General features: G+C 45.7%; 1 protein-coding gene across 3 annotated transcripts in view; it reads left to right on the top strand.

The window, feature by feature from the left end:
* The window catches only part of STAG1 (stromal antigen 1), a 158,447-nt gene that overhangs the window by 143,714 nt on the left and 2,286 nt on the right, over positions 1 to 12,447 (top strand). For all 3 annotated transcript variants that reach the window (XM_041416390.1, XM_041416392.1, XM_041416393.1), the window contains 8 exons: positions 155 to 256; positions 1,737 to 1,885; positions 2,901 to 3,029; positions 6,428 to 6,633; positions 8,705 to 8,876; positions 9,938 to 10,048; positions 10,849 to 10,963; positions 12,343 to 12,423. In XM_041416390.1, coding sequence (XP_041272324.1) covers positions 155 to 256; positions 1,737 to 1,885; positions 2,901 to 3,029; positions 6,428 to 6,633; positions 8,705 to 8,876; positions 9,938 to 10,048; positions 10,849 to 10,963; positions 12,343 to 12,423 — 1,065 coding nt within the window. The remainder of the gene's footprint in view (positions 1 to 154; positions 257 to 1,736; positions 1,886 to 2,900; positions 3,030 to 6,427; positions 6,634 to 8,704; positions 8,877 to 9,937; positions 10,049 to 10,848; positions 10,964 to 12,342; positions 12,424 to 12,447) is intronic.

The raw sequence follows: 12,447 nt of genomic DNA, 5'->3' as shown, positions 1-12,447 counted from the left end.
ACATTGCGTCTCACTCACACCAAAATCTGGATTTGAGCAACTCCTGCTTTTTCAAATCAAGAATTACAAGTAATCTTTCTCTTGGGAAAACTGTAAGAAATTGTATAAGAGATTTGATTTAAAGTTGGTTTTTTTTTTCCACATTTGTTTTTAGTACTACAACGACTATGGAGATATCATTAAGGAAACCTTGAGCAAAACCAGGCAAATTGATAAAATCCAGTGTGCAAAGACACTCATTCTCAGTTTGCAACAGGTAAGAGCGTTGATTTTTTTGTTACAAATGCCTCATTGCAAAAAGCCCTGGCCAGGATTTCCTCTGATGCACTTTACAGGAAAGCAGAAATGCTGCACTTCCTTAGGACATTTTCTTCATTTTCCTGCTCTCCAGCTCAGGCTGTCACTGCCCCTTTGTCTCAGTAATCTCTGTCTTTTGTCTCAGTATTCTCTGTCGCCATAGGCTCGCACTGGCAAAGCTTGGGCAGATAAAAATGGAAGGGAGGGAGAGAAGAGCCTTGGGGGCAGTTTGGTCCAAGCTGATTCATGGCATTTGTTTATTGATCCTGAGTCAACAAGAAGAACTAGGATGGCTTTTTCTTCTTTGCATTTGCTGAAGTAATGCATCTTCCTTATACTTTGTCTAAATACTGATGAATTTTTCAAATTTCAAGCTAATTAAGTCTTCCAATACTGTTAGATGTGTTTTTTCCCAGAAAAATTCACTTTACATCAACCGTAAATTACTGCCTGGTGATGAAATCTATCAACCAACAGCACAAAGTGCACTAAATACCACTTAGGCCCTTGAAGTACCAGCCATAGCCATTGCTCAGAGAAATTACTTCTGCTAATTAGATGCTCTCAATTGAGCTGGATCTCCCAAAATCCCTTCCTAAGGGATTTGCTGTAGCAATCTGGAAGCTGAAGAGAGATCTGTGCAAACCTGAGAAAAACAGATGTACTTCCAGAAGAATCAGGGTGTGTCAAAGCAGCCCATGTAGAACTTGGAGAGGAGGGAGCAGGTGCCACAGATCAGTCAGGCTGACAAAATTCCATGAAAAAAGTAATGAGAGGAGCTCTGCAAATGCCTCAGTGATAGGTAGCAGCCAGTGTGGATTTGTTGAGTAGGAATCCTGTCCAATTAAGCTGCTGTCTTTAATTACATGGTAACAGAGCTTGTGGAGATGAGAGAAGCAGTGGCTGTAATGCAGCCTGATTTAATATCCTGGCACTGTCTGCCAGGATGCTCTCAGCAACCAGTGAGAGAGATGGGGTGTAAATGGCAGTGCCAGGAGAGGTAGAACTGGTTGGAAAAGCATCAAGCACTTCAATACTGTGCTGGGAGGGCCTTGGAGGCAGCAGCGCTGGGCAAACAGGCACTGAGGCTACAGTGGAGGAGCTGCAGTTTTGATCCCCAAAATTAAAGCACCACTAGATCTGATGGGTGATGGAGGTGCTTAAGAGAACAGCATGAGAATGCAAGACCTTCTTGATGAGTTGGGAGAATGATAGATGGAATTCAGGGAGGGTGTACTCCACACAAGTACAAGGTGGGGGACAGCTGGCAAACAGCAGAGGGACAGAAGAAATTCTGGTAAGTGACAGGGACTCCGTTATGTCTCAGTGCAAAAAGTCATCACAAAGACCATTCTCAGATGGAGCAGGTTTAGAACCCAAGTCTTTCTCAATAAGTGTTTCCCAGCTCACAGATGTCAACCTCTGAACTCTCTCTGCAGCTGTTCAATGAGCTTGTTCAGGAGCAAGGTCCCAACCTGGACAGGACATCTGCCCATGTCAGTGGCATTAAGGAGCTGGCCCGGCGGTTTGCCCTCACTTTTGGCTTGGATCAGATCAAGACAAGAGAGGCTGTGGCCACACTACACAAGTGAGTGGTGGTAAATAAACTAGATTTTTACACTACTTCAGATTAAAACTCTTGTTCAGCATTCCCTTTCTCAGGATACATAATCTCAACAGGCCATGGAATAGTTATATATTTTTTTCTATTTTAATTTGAGGGGTCTACATGTATGTAGGTAGAAAGTAAACAAACTAGCTGCTACCTAATTATTTCTTGGAATTTATTGGCATGGTTATGTTTGTTTATCTCAGGTGGGTTGTGTCTAACAGCTGAGGATGGTTCTTTGTTCCACACCACTGTGGATTCTGGAGGAACCAAGGGCTTTTATAGAAAGATTCTCTGAAAGTATTTTGGAAATCTTTTAAAGTGGACTGAAAATTTTTATGCAACTGCTGCATAGAAAGTGTGGGAAGGTTCTGCTAAATTTGAATTCTGACTTTGCCTAGCCATTCAAAAGTTCAAGTGCTAAGGTTTGCTGTCTCAGAGACTCAGACCTTGGGACCAAGATCAGCACGGCTCGGTCAGGATGCACCAGATGCTGTCCTCAGCCAGGCAGGAGTCAGGGGACACTTGTGCTTTGCTGGGTGAGGGAAGGGACAGTGTTCTCTTCAGTCACAGGTGAGACAAAGCAGAACAGAGTGTGTCCCTGCTCTGGGGACTCAGTTCCCTGCTCTGGCTGCAGAGGTTGGCTCCTGTTGGATCTGACACATTCCATGGAGCTCCTGCCCCGGGCTGCACCTGCCCAGTTCCCACAGTCCCCTCTTAGAGGGACTGGCCAAGTGCTTACCTGAGGGGGGCCTCACAAATCCACAGGGAACTCTGCATTCCCTTGTCCAAAAGCAGCTGTTTGCTAGTAATGGGGAATGACATTGTGATGGGACCTGAGGATACAAACGGTTTCATTACGGCTCAGATTTGGAGTAACTTGTTTGGGTTTCAGGTGGGGCTTTTTGTTTGCTCTTTTGGTTTTTGGATTTTGGGGTTTTTTGTTTATTTTTTGTTGCAAATGTCTGAACATGTTAATATTTCTGTACTGTAGAGATGGCATAGAGTTTGCCTTCAAATACCAGAATCAAAAAGGACAAGACTATCCACCTCCTAACCTTGCTTTCCTGGAAGTGCTAAGTGAATTTTCTTCCAAACTCCTGCGACAGGACAAAAAGACTGTGTAAGTAATGCTCTGTTTTCTTCCCTGGGCTCTGTTAATCCCTGCAGTGTGGGTTTCAGCTTTCTTTTTTGAGGTTTCTGCAATCTAACCAAGGCTGCAAAAAGTCCATGAGACATTTCACATACATACTTACTCATCCTTTTGTATTTTAAAGTAATAAAAATAAATGGGAAAAGAAAAATCAGACCCGCTAATGAGTTGAGTTTGAGACCTCCCAAAACAATGTTTAAAATTTCTCATGGGGTATTGAAAATAAAAAGTCCTTTTTTAGGCTAGAAGAAAAGAAATTACACATTAGAAGTGCAAGGAAGTTACAGGCTGTCACCACTGCAGAAATATGTTTCTGTCTTTATTTACATAAATGTAAACCTATATTTGTTGTTTCTTTTAATATATTGGAAGAGGACTCCAGCCAAACATCAGCCAAGCACTATGTGCCCAGTGTGGAAGTAAATTCACTGAATAACTTTATGACCAGTTTAAAAGTGCAGTTTCCAGATCTGCTGATTTATGGTTATAGGTGTGTTTCCAGTCAGTTCTGTGACCTCGCTGAGTGTTAGTCAAAAAGATCAACTGGAATGACCTCAATGGACTCTTTCTGTCAGACCTTGCTGTGAAGGTTTGACAGATGTTTTTCTGTGAAGACATTTCTTTTGAAGGACTTTTCTGTTAGGGTTAACAACTATGAACATTACAGTTTTATCTGTGCAGTAAGAAATGCAGCTTGGTTAATTTTGTATAATTTTTAATGTTACACACTTGAACCAATTTCACTTTTTCATTGTATCAATAATTTTTCAAGTCAGCAAACACTGTAGGACAAATAGTTAAAGGAGCTAGGGAATGGGATGATCCAGTTAGGCTGTCTTGGCACTCCATTTGTGCATCTGCTCTCCATTGTTAGATCCTTGTCAGCCTCTATCCTCTTCTTCAGGACAGGACTTAAGGATAACAGGATTTTATGGCTTGCCTTCTTAGCTGAGCTGTAGGTTCCCCTGCATGGTGGTGTAAGTGCCACTGGCCTGTTTCCTGTTTAGCCTTTCAGCAGAGTCACCCCTTCCACAAGTTTGCAGTGTCTGACATTTAAAGTTACATCATGCTGCCCCTGACAGCTTCTGTTAACCTGAGCCTTTGAGGGAAATTCAGTTCTTTGGGACATCCTGTTCCTTCACCTTCCATGTTGCCATTTAAATTCTTTCTCAAAGGTTCCCCTGCCCACATACACAACCAGTGCCTGCTCCTGCAGGAGTGTAAGGATTGCTGTGCTGGAATATCTGTACCTGAGCTATTGACCTCAGCTGAATTTGATGATCATGAAAAGAAATAGGTCCTTTAGGGCCTGTTTTATCTGATCTGTGCCAGCCTGCTGTGTTGGGATGAGTTCAGCCCTGTCCCAGACCCCACAGGCTGTGGTGACCATGAGAAAGGTCAGCACAATTTGCTGACATGTAAGGAGGTGGCTCCACTCCTGCCCAGAGTGCTCCACTGACAGGACAGGAGTGGGATGCTGGATTTGCCCTTTTCTGTAGCTCCTCCAGTCCATAGGGACCTCTCCCCCACCACGGGGGCTGCCTGTGTGCAGGAAGGTCCATGACCACCATCTGCTGGAGAAGTCCCGTGTTCAGGATCACTTCCGTGCCTCCCTGCCCAGAGGCCCTCCCCAGACTCAGCAGCGGGCTCCTGTCTGCAGCCAGAAGTGCTCTGGAGCCCTCACAGTCTCAGGAGCACGTGGCTGCCTGACTGCCCAGGTTCTCCTGCTTGGCTTTCCTGCCTCAACCCCCAAATCATCCACCCGAGGGCCTGCAGGTGTCAGGGCATTGCTGCAGAACACCCTTCCTGGCAGGGTCCAGCACACACTGCTGTTCCACAGGGCTTCTGCTTCCTTCTGCTGGGCTGCTGGCTTTTTCCTCTGGGGCTAGAAAAGGGAGAAGCTTCCAATATGGGAGTGAAGCAGCCACACTTACTTAATTTAGTTTTCCTAGCCTGTTAATCTGGCTGCTCATTTTATGAGTAACCTTCAGAAGTGGTGCTAGCCATTTTTGGATTTATTCAAATCTATGGATTTCACATAAAACTGTTCTTGTAAGGTGCCAAACTCATACAGCTGGAGAAAAAGAATTTGTACTAACACTGTTAGAAACCCATTAAGGCAGATCCAGGCAGGGAAATCCTGAGGAACTAATGTAGGACAGAATAGAAGAGATTGTCCTTGGAGGCACTTATTTCCATTTATTTCTCTCAAAGACACAGTTGGCTTAGACTGGACATTGACTAGTGGGTGTCATGGTGTTCTCACTTCTGGAAATTCTGAGTTGATAAGAACTGCCAGAGTGAAGCTACCCCAAAATGCTGAGCAGAAGATGTCTCAAGTTTGGCATCCAGGCAGTAAAGAGCTCCCAAGTGGTGTCATTTTCCTCCTTCCCTCTATGGCCATAAACATGCAATTCTCTAAATACAAACTGGAGGCAGAAAACTTCTTACTTTCCAAGACTCTTCTGCAGGTGGAGTCTCTAAAGCCATGAAGCACTCGAGTGGCACAGTTGGGTACCATAAAATAGAGAATACACAAAGAATTTCCCATTACTGCCAGGTTTGGGAGTTAATATCCTGTGCCCTCCAGACCAGGAGGCACATTACTGCCAGGTTTGGGAGTTAATATACACATGAAAAAGGGAAGGAGGAGGCATTGACAATATTTAATAAAAAAGTAGACAGGAAGCTGCTGTTTCTTGAACAAAGTTACGCCATTCATTGAATCAAAAAACTGATGTGATTGTCACCCTTGCATGAGCAGTGTGGCTCCTGGGCCTGCTCTGGAGTTGGGCTGTAACAGCTCCGAGCTGCCATGAGCTAACAGAGGAAACCCCTGCCTTTCCATGTGGAATGTGTGGAGTTGACTCCCACTGCTGGCAACCTGGCAAGTAGTATTAAAGGAAATTGTGACTGAGGGGTGCAGGAGGTGATGCTGAAGTACCTGAATTCTCTTAGCAAACTTCTGAATGTTTGGCTCTGCAGCTAAACTCATTACAATCACATTTATGTAGATTTGCGTGTTCATTTTAGATATTACTTCTGATTCCATAATTAAATAATCAATGGAAAAAGAAAACAGTTCCTGTGCCCTCCAGACCAGGAGGTTGTTGGTTCCTCCTTTCAGTTAATACAGATGCACTGGACTTTTCATGGCGGTGGACCAGGTGTTCAAATTTTTTATGGAAAAATAAATGCCTGCATTTGACTAACCCGTTTCTCTTGTTGCAGGATGCCAAAGGACATCCTGCACCCACCGCCCATTGCAGCGGTGGCTCTGATGCAGCCTGGCTGCTGACACAGTGGCCGTATGCAGGTGTCTGTGAGGAGATGGCTGCACCTCTGTACCCCCTGTCTTTCCTTTCCAGGCACACCTACTTGGAGAAGTTCCTGACAGAGCAGATGATGGAGAGAAGAGAGGACGTTTGGCTGCCGCTGATCTCGTACCGGAACTCGCTGGTGACGGGTGGCGAGGACGACAGGATGTCCGTGAACAGCGGCAGCAGCAGCAGCAAGGCCTCCTCCGTGAGGAACAAGAAGGGCCGACCCCCCCTCCACAAAAAGAGGGTGGAAGGTTAGTGAGGCACAGGCCTTTGGCATTCTGGGCACACAGGAAGGAGAGGGGGCTTTACCAGCTCATCCAGAAATACGTGACACATTCTGGATGTGGCAGAACCAAGGCATCTGTTCTGCTGGTTCTGTCAGGCCTGGACATGTCTTTAGGGGAAATACCACCACAGCCCCCTGTTCTTGTTTGTCTTGACCAAAATTGGCAATCAGAACTGTTAAAAGCTGTTACTGCTGCTGGAAGAGGTGTTTGTGAAGTTGCCTGCTCTTTCTCACTCCTGGAATGCTGGATTTCTGCCTGTGGTTCCCTCTGGGGAGTTGTTAATTCTCAGGGATTTGGAGCAGATTCCAGGCAGAAATTCTGATAACACATCTCTGTTGTTGCAGGGCCACTGGGAACACTAAAAAGACAACCATTTTTGTTTAAAATAGTACTGATATCTAGTGTTGTCTGCATTTACTCTTTCTGGGGCCTCAGGTGTGTCCATCAGGAATCTGGCTGTGATAGCAAATTTCTTACACGGCTGCATCTGTTCCTGGTCAAACTGTGTGCTGCACTGTGGCCTTTTGTGAATACTAATTTGCTGTTCCACTATACAGTAGATGTGAGTGGGATCTTAAACTTCAGGGTTTTTCCAAGTTCAGTGCAGTAATCCCTCAGTAAGGAATCTTGTTCCTATTTGCCTGAATATACAGCAGTTTCCCAAAATACCCCTCAAAAGTTTGCCCATACAGCCAGCTCCATTCTCCACTGCAGCTCATGGTCCCTGCACCAAGTCCTTCTCACAGCCAGCCCAAAGTGCAGGTACATAAAATGCTGTCTCCTTTCATCAGGCACTGTTTTTCTTCTTTCAGGATACCAGTATTTTCACAGAATTCAGCTACTGAGGTTTTCTTCTTTCCTCTTACTGCCATTTTCCTTCTATTCTACTGTATTTTACCAATATCTTATTTTTTTACCCTGGGAGGTGTAGTAGCATCTTTGCCTCCCAGTAAGGCAAATCTCAGGCTTAAGATTCAGTTTTTAGGTTTTGCTTATCTCATACTCTTTTGTGTCACCCTCTTTCAGTGATCAGTAGAAGGGAGAACTGACTTCCAACACTCTGCATTTGAGAATCTCTTTTTTTTGTTGTTGTTTTTTTTGGTTTGTTTTTTTTTTTTTTCTTTAATTTCCACTCTAAAGGATCTAATAGGAAAAAGGTCACTGCAGAAATTACTGTGGCATCAAAGAACCATACCTAGTCCCCTCTAGTTCCTTTCTCACCTAAATCCAGCATGGACTGCCTTGGAGAACATTCCCTGTTGCTTCTGAGAGGAAATGTGCTCTGTGACATTCCTTCACAATGCCTTAAGGAAATCAATAGGTTAAAAAAAAATTCTTAACATAAAAATTATTGAAAAGTAAAATTGAGAATAAATAGGCAGCTTTTTAAATAACATTTATGCCTAAAGGTTAGTAAAAGGCAATGGAAGAGTGAACAGATCTGTGGAGATCCCCATCTACTTTTCTCACCACACATTTCCTGTTGGTAAATCTGTGATCTTGTCATCTCCTGTCTTTCACTCCAGCAACTGAATTTTTTCCTGTGTCTCTGGCTGCACCCTTCTTGCTCTAACCCATTCTCAAGTCCTCCCTCTTCCCTCCTCTCTGCTTTGCTCCCTTCCCAACATAAGCACAGGATCCCACCTAGACCTTCAGTCATATTCAGCTCATTTTTATTGCTAAGTGTCTTAGTGTTTACCTGTATCTTGGTTGATGTAGGTACATGAGATTAACAGTCTCCAGTTGTAAACTCAGGAATTGGGAATTACCTCGTTGTTTATGTTCAGGATACCCAGCAGCTCAGGCCGTGCTGCAGTATGACTTTGTTTGCAATGGGGTTTGTGTTTGTTCCCTTTAAATTGTTGTTATTGCTGAGAATAGAGGGTAGTAATACTTAAAAGAACAGAAGCTAAAATTAGAACTGAAAATCTTACCATTGCAAGCATTTATCCAGGTGATCCCCTAGTGCACACTTGTCTGAATGCTGCCTGCATGTGGTCAGAAATTAGCAGTGATTTCAGTGCTCTCTCTCTAGATGAGAGCCTGGAAGGCTCCTGGCTGAACAGGAATGAGAACATCCATACTCCAGGGACACTGCAGACACCTCAGCTCACCTCCACTGTCCTGAGAGAGAACACCAGACAAATGGGAGAGCAGATCCAGGAGCACGAGTCGGAGCAGGGATCTGAACAGGATTTTTTACACAAGTAAGTCTTGGAATTTCAGCATCAAGTACAGTCGGCCAGGCAAAGGAATTGCTTGTGGTTTATAGTGATATTGTTAGCCTGTGGCTCCAGAGATGCAGTGTTGATTTGCAAAGCCACCTGGAAATGCCTTGACTACAGCTCAGCAATACTGGGATTGTCTTTAGGTCCCAGAAGAATATGTTGTAATGGAATAGTAGTAGAAATTCCTTATGTTAAAACTGTCTCATAGCATAGCCATGCAGTTCTGGTCAAATCATCCTAGTGCTTGTGTCCCAGGCTGGGTGGAACTTTTTCTCTGGAAGACCTGTAGATAGTCTCTTTTCTTTCCCCCTGCCTGATATCAGAGTTAAGGTTTTCCAGACACCCTGACTGATATTTTCTAAATTTCCAGCTGCTGAGCTAGTAATTCCTGATTTGAGGTAATTGCCCTAAATTATATATTCTTTTTGTCCCTTTGCTCCCATTTTATCACCTCCATTTGGAGGGAAAACATTGGTTATTTTCTGTCAGTGGGTGTTGCCAGCAGGTGCTGCCAGGATGCAGCAGGTGAGCACAGGCTGGCTGTGGCTCAGGGGCTGCTTGGTGCCATCAGCAGTGCAGCCTGAAGGTACTTACACATGGGTGAGGTACTGGCCCTTAAGTTGATCAGGCTATTTGTGTAAAAACCATTTGTTTTTCACATTGTTGTGTGACATTTTTGTCAGTTACTAATTTGGATCCATTCTTGCTCATATTTTGCCTCCTCTGACACAGTGAAGTACTATTTAATAATAACAAACTTCAGAGGTGCTCCCGCTCCACGTGCCCGCTCCTAATGAAGGAGCAATGTCAGTGTTTCCATACCTGCTTTTATTGCAACACTTAATTGATTTTTCTGTGCACATACAGTGAGAGGAGACAGACTGTGGAAGGGAATCCAGAAGAGGTGTACAATGATGGATGGGATTTAATTATTCTAATCTGAAGCATGGCCAGACACAGAACTTGGAGACAGAAACTGCCCCAGAAGAGGCAGCTCAGAACTGTTACTGCTGTTGATCCTAACTTACTCCCTGTGTCAGTCCCCAGATGCAGATCTCGTGGCTGGGCCAGCAGAAGCTGGAGGATCTCAATCGAAAGGACAGGACAGGAATGAACTACATGAAAGGCAGAAGTGGCGTAAGGCACGCAGTGTAAGTGCTCAGAGGCTGCTGCCCTCAGCAGAAACGTGCAGGGCACCAGAGAAATGTTACCTTTCCTGCTGGTTGCCAGGGGTTTCTGTGCCATTTCACCCTTGTGGTGAAGGCAGAGGGACAGTTTGTAGTGCTTGGGTGGATCCAGCCCAGCACTGCCATTCTCTGACTGTGGCCAGACAGCAGGCCCAGTGACAGGGTGCAGTTCCCCATTCCTCAGAGGGGTTCCATGATTTGTGTGCTGTGTAATTCCCTGTGAGCTCTGCCCACGAGCCTGTTCCTGTGTCTGTGCTCTCCATCCTTTTTTGCCAAGGAGTCTCCCTGTGCAGTAATGGATGGAACACACGTGGGTGAACACTGGGGCACCACATGCTCTGTGCTGATCCCACTGAGTCCTTCAGCAGGGGGTTGGAATCCTTACAGCCTTTGGAACCAGGCTTGAAGGCACTGCTGGAGTCACAGGGCTTTACAGTGATCCTGGCAAACATTGTCACTCCTCCTTGGTAAAAGGGCAGGCAAACACAAGAGGAGTTACTGCCCTGTTCCTGTGGGACAGCTTCAGTTACTGGTCATGGTGCTGTCAGTGGGACTTGCTGCTTCAGCCTGGGCCAGGGTTTGGGGAGGGGACTTTATGTGAGATTTTCCTCTCTTTGCTATTTCAGAGAGCCTGTTGGCTTTACCCTCAGCATCAGGGTTTGAGTGAAGGCATTAAGTGATAGGATTTGAGCATTCTTTTTAATGACAAAGATCAGGGCTGGGAGTTTTTCTGCCCAGAAATGACTCTCTCTCTGTTTAATCAGACGAGGTCTAATGGAAGATGACGCTGAGCCTATCTTTGAAGATGTAATGATGTCCTCACGAGGCCAGCTAGAAGACATGAATGAAGAATTTGAGGACACAATGGTCATTGATCTGGTCAGTAAATCTTACCAATGGCAAGTTTAAAACAGTTGAAAGCTAATTTAAAAGGAATTTTAGAAGTGTAAAGAAAAATTTCCAGCATTTTGAGTCTGGCCTCTGGTTGAGTGGAAATGATGTGAGCACTTCCCAGAGCCTCCAGCTGCAGGCACGAGCCCAGTGGGTTTGTTCCACAGCCACACAAGGAGCGTTGCTTAGTGCTCCTTCTTCCCAAGATTGTGTTCTTGGGCAGCTTCTGGCAGCAGCACCATCACACACCTCGGGCTTGTCAGCCCACATGGATCACGTTATGAGTTACAGGCTGTGCTGACCTGGCTCTTTGTTGCAGCCACCATGTGTCAGACTGGCACAGCCAAAGGGGTCCCTCTCTTTCCCTTTCCTGGCTAGTTTGATTTTGAGGAGGTGGGCTGGGCAGGGGATCCTTACTCGAGGTCTCAGTAGGTCACAGCCAGAGTCCTGCTGGCACAGCAGGAGGGAGCACAGGCACTGGTGTGTGGGCGGGAGCTCCTTAAACAGGAATTGCTCCCAAACAGGTCCCATGATCAATGGCAGCCTCAGTCCCTTCCAGTTCTGTGCTGACTGGTGGGAGAAGTTCCTTGCAGCACTTGCAGCCTTAACTGGCCTCCCCTCTGGAATGACTCCTCCCTTGTAAAATGGGATAAAGGAGCAGTTAGCTTTACACACCTCACCATTTTTATGCCTTTGTTTCTCCTTTCACATCCAAACAACAAGCCCTAGGTTATATTAGGCCTGGGCTACAGCGTCTTGGGAAGGGTGGCTGCATACTGAGGTTACTGCCAGCACTCATGTAATTACCAAGTAACAGCCAAGGCAAGGAGAGAAAGGAATTGATCAAGCCAGTGAGGCTCACACCTACTCTTGTGTTCGTGGGGAAGGACACCACCAAGGGTTTAAGCCTCAGAAATATTTCAGTATCTTCCATACCCTTTTGTTGGTAAATCCATTTTTTACTGTGTCAGAGCTCATTTCACTATGAACTTAAAAGCATAAAGAGTTAAGAGGCAGTTTCTGTGCAGTCTGGCCTACAGCTGTGTCAGAGCTCATTTCACTATGAACTTAAAAGCATAAAGAGAGTTAAGAGGCAGTTTCTGTGCAGTGTGGCCTACAGTGCCAATACAGAAACATCCATAAGTCAGCAAGAAAACCTTGGGCAAGTCCTTAACTATGAGCACAGAGTTAGAGTCCATGAGCTTTACCCATTCTTTCAATAGTAGAGTCGAGGGAGTGCTGTCCTGTTTGCCCCCAAGGTTTCGTGGCGCTGGGGGGAGGCTGGGGGCAGGCAGAGGCGGCCCTGTGGCGGGCAGGGCTCCTGTGCCCCGTGCTGTTCGTGCTGTTCCAACTCCCGTGTGTTGCAGCCGCCGTCGCGGAACCGGCGCGAGCGCGCGGAGCTGCGGCCGGACTTCTTCGACTCGGCGGCGATCATCGAGGACGATTCAGTAAGGCCCGGCTCGTTCTGCTCG

This window comes from Onychostruthus taczanowskii, unplaced genomic scaffold (genome assembly GCF_017590055.1).
Source record: "Onychostruthus taczanowskii isolate IOZ18803 unplaced genomic scaffold, ASM1759005v1 scaffold51, whole genome shotgun sequence".
Classification (NCBI taxonomy): domain Eukaryota; kingdom Metazoa; phylum Chordata; class Aves; order Passeriformes; family Passeridae; genus Onychostruthus; species Onychostruthus taczanowskii.
This window is presented reverse-complemented; position numbering and strand designations above follow the sequence as displayed.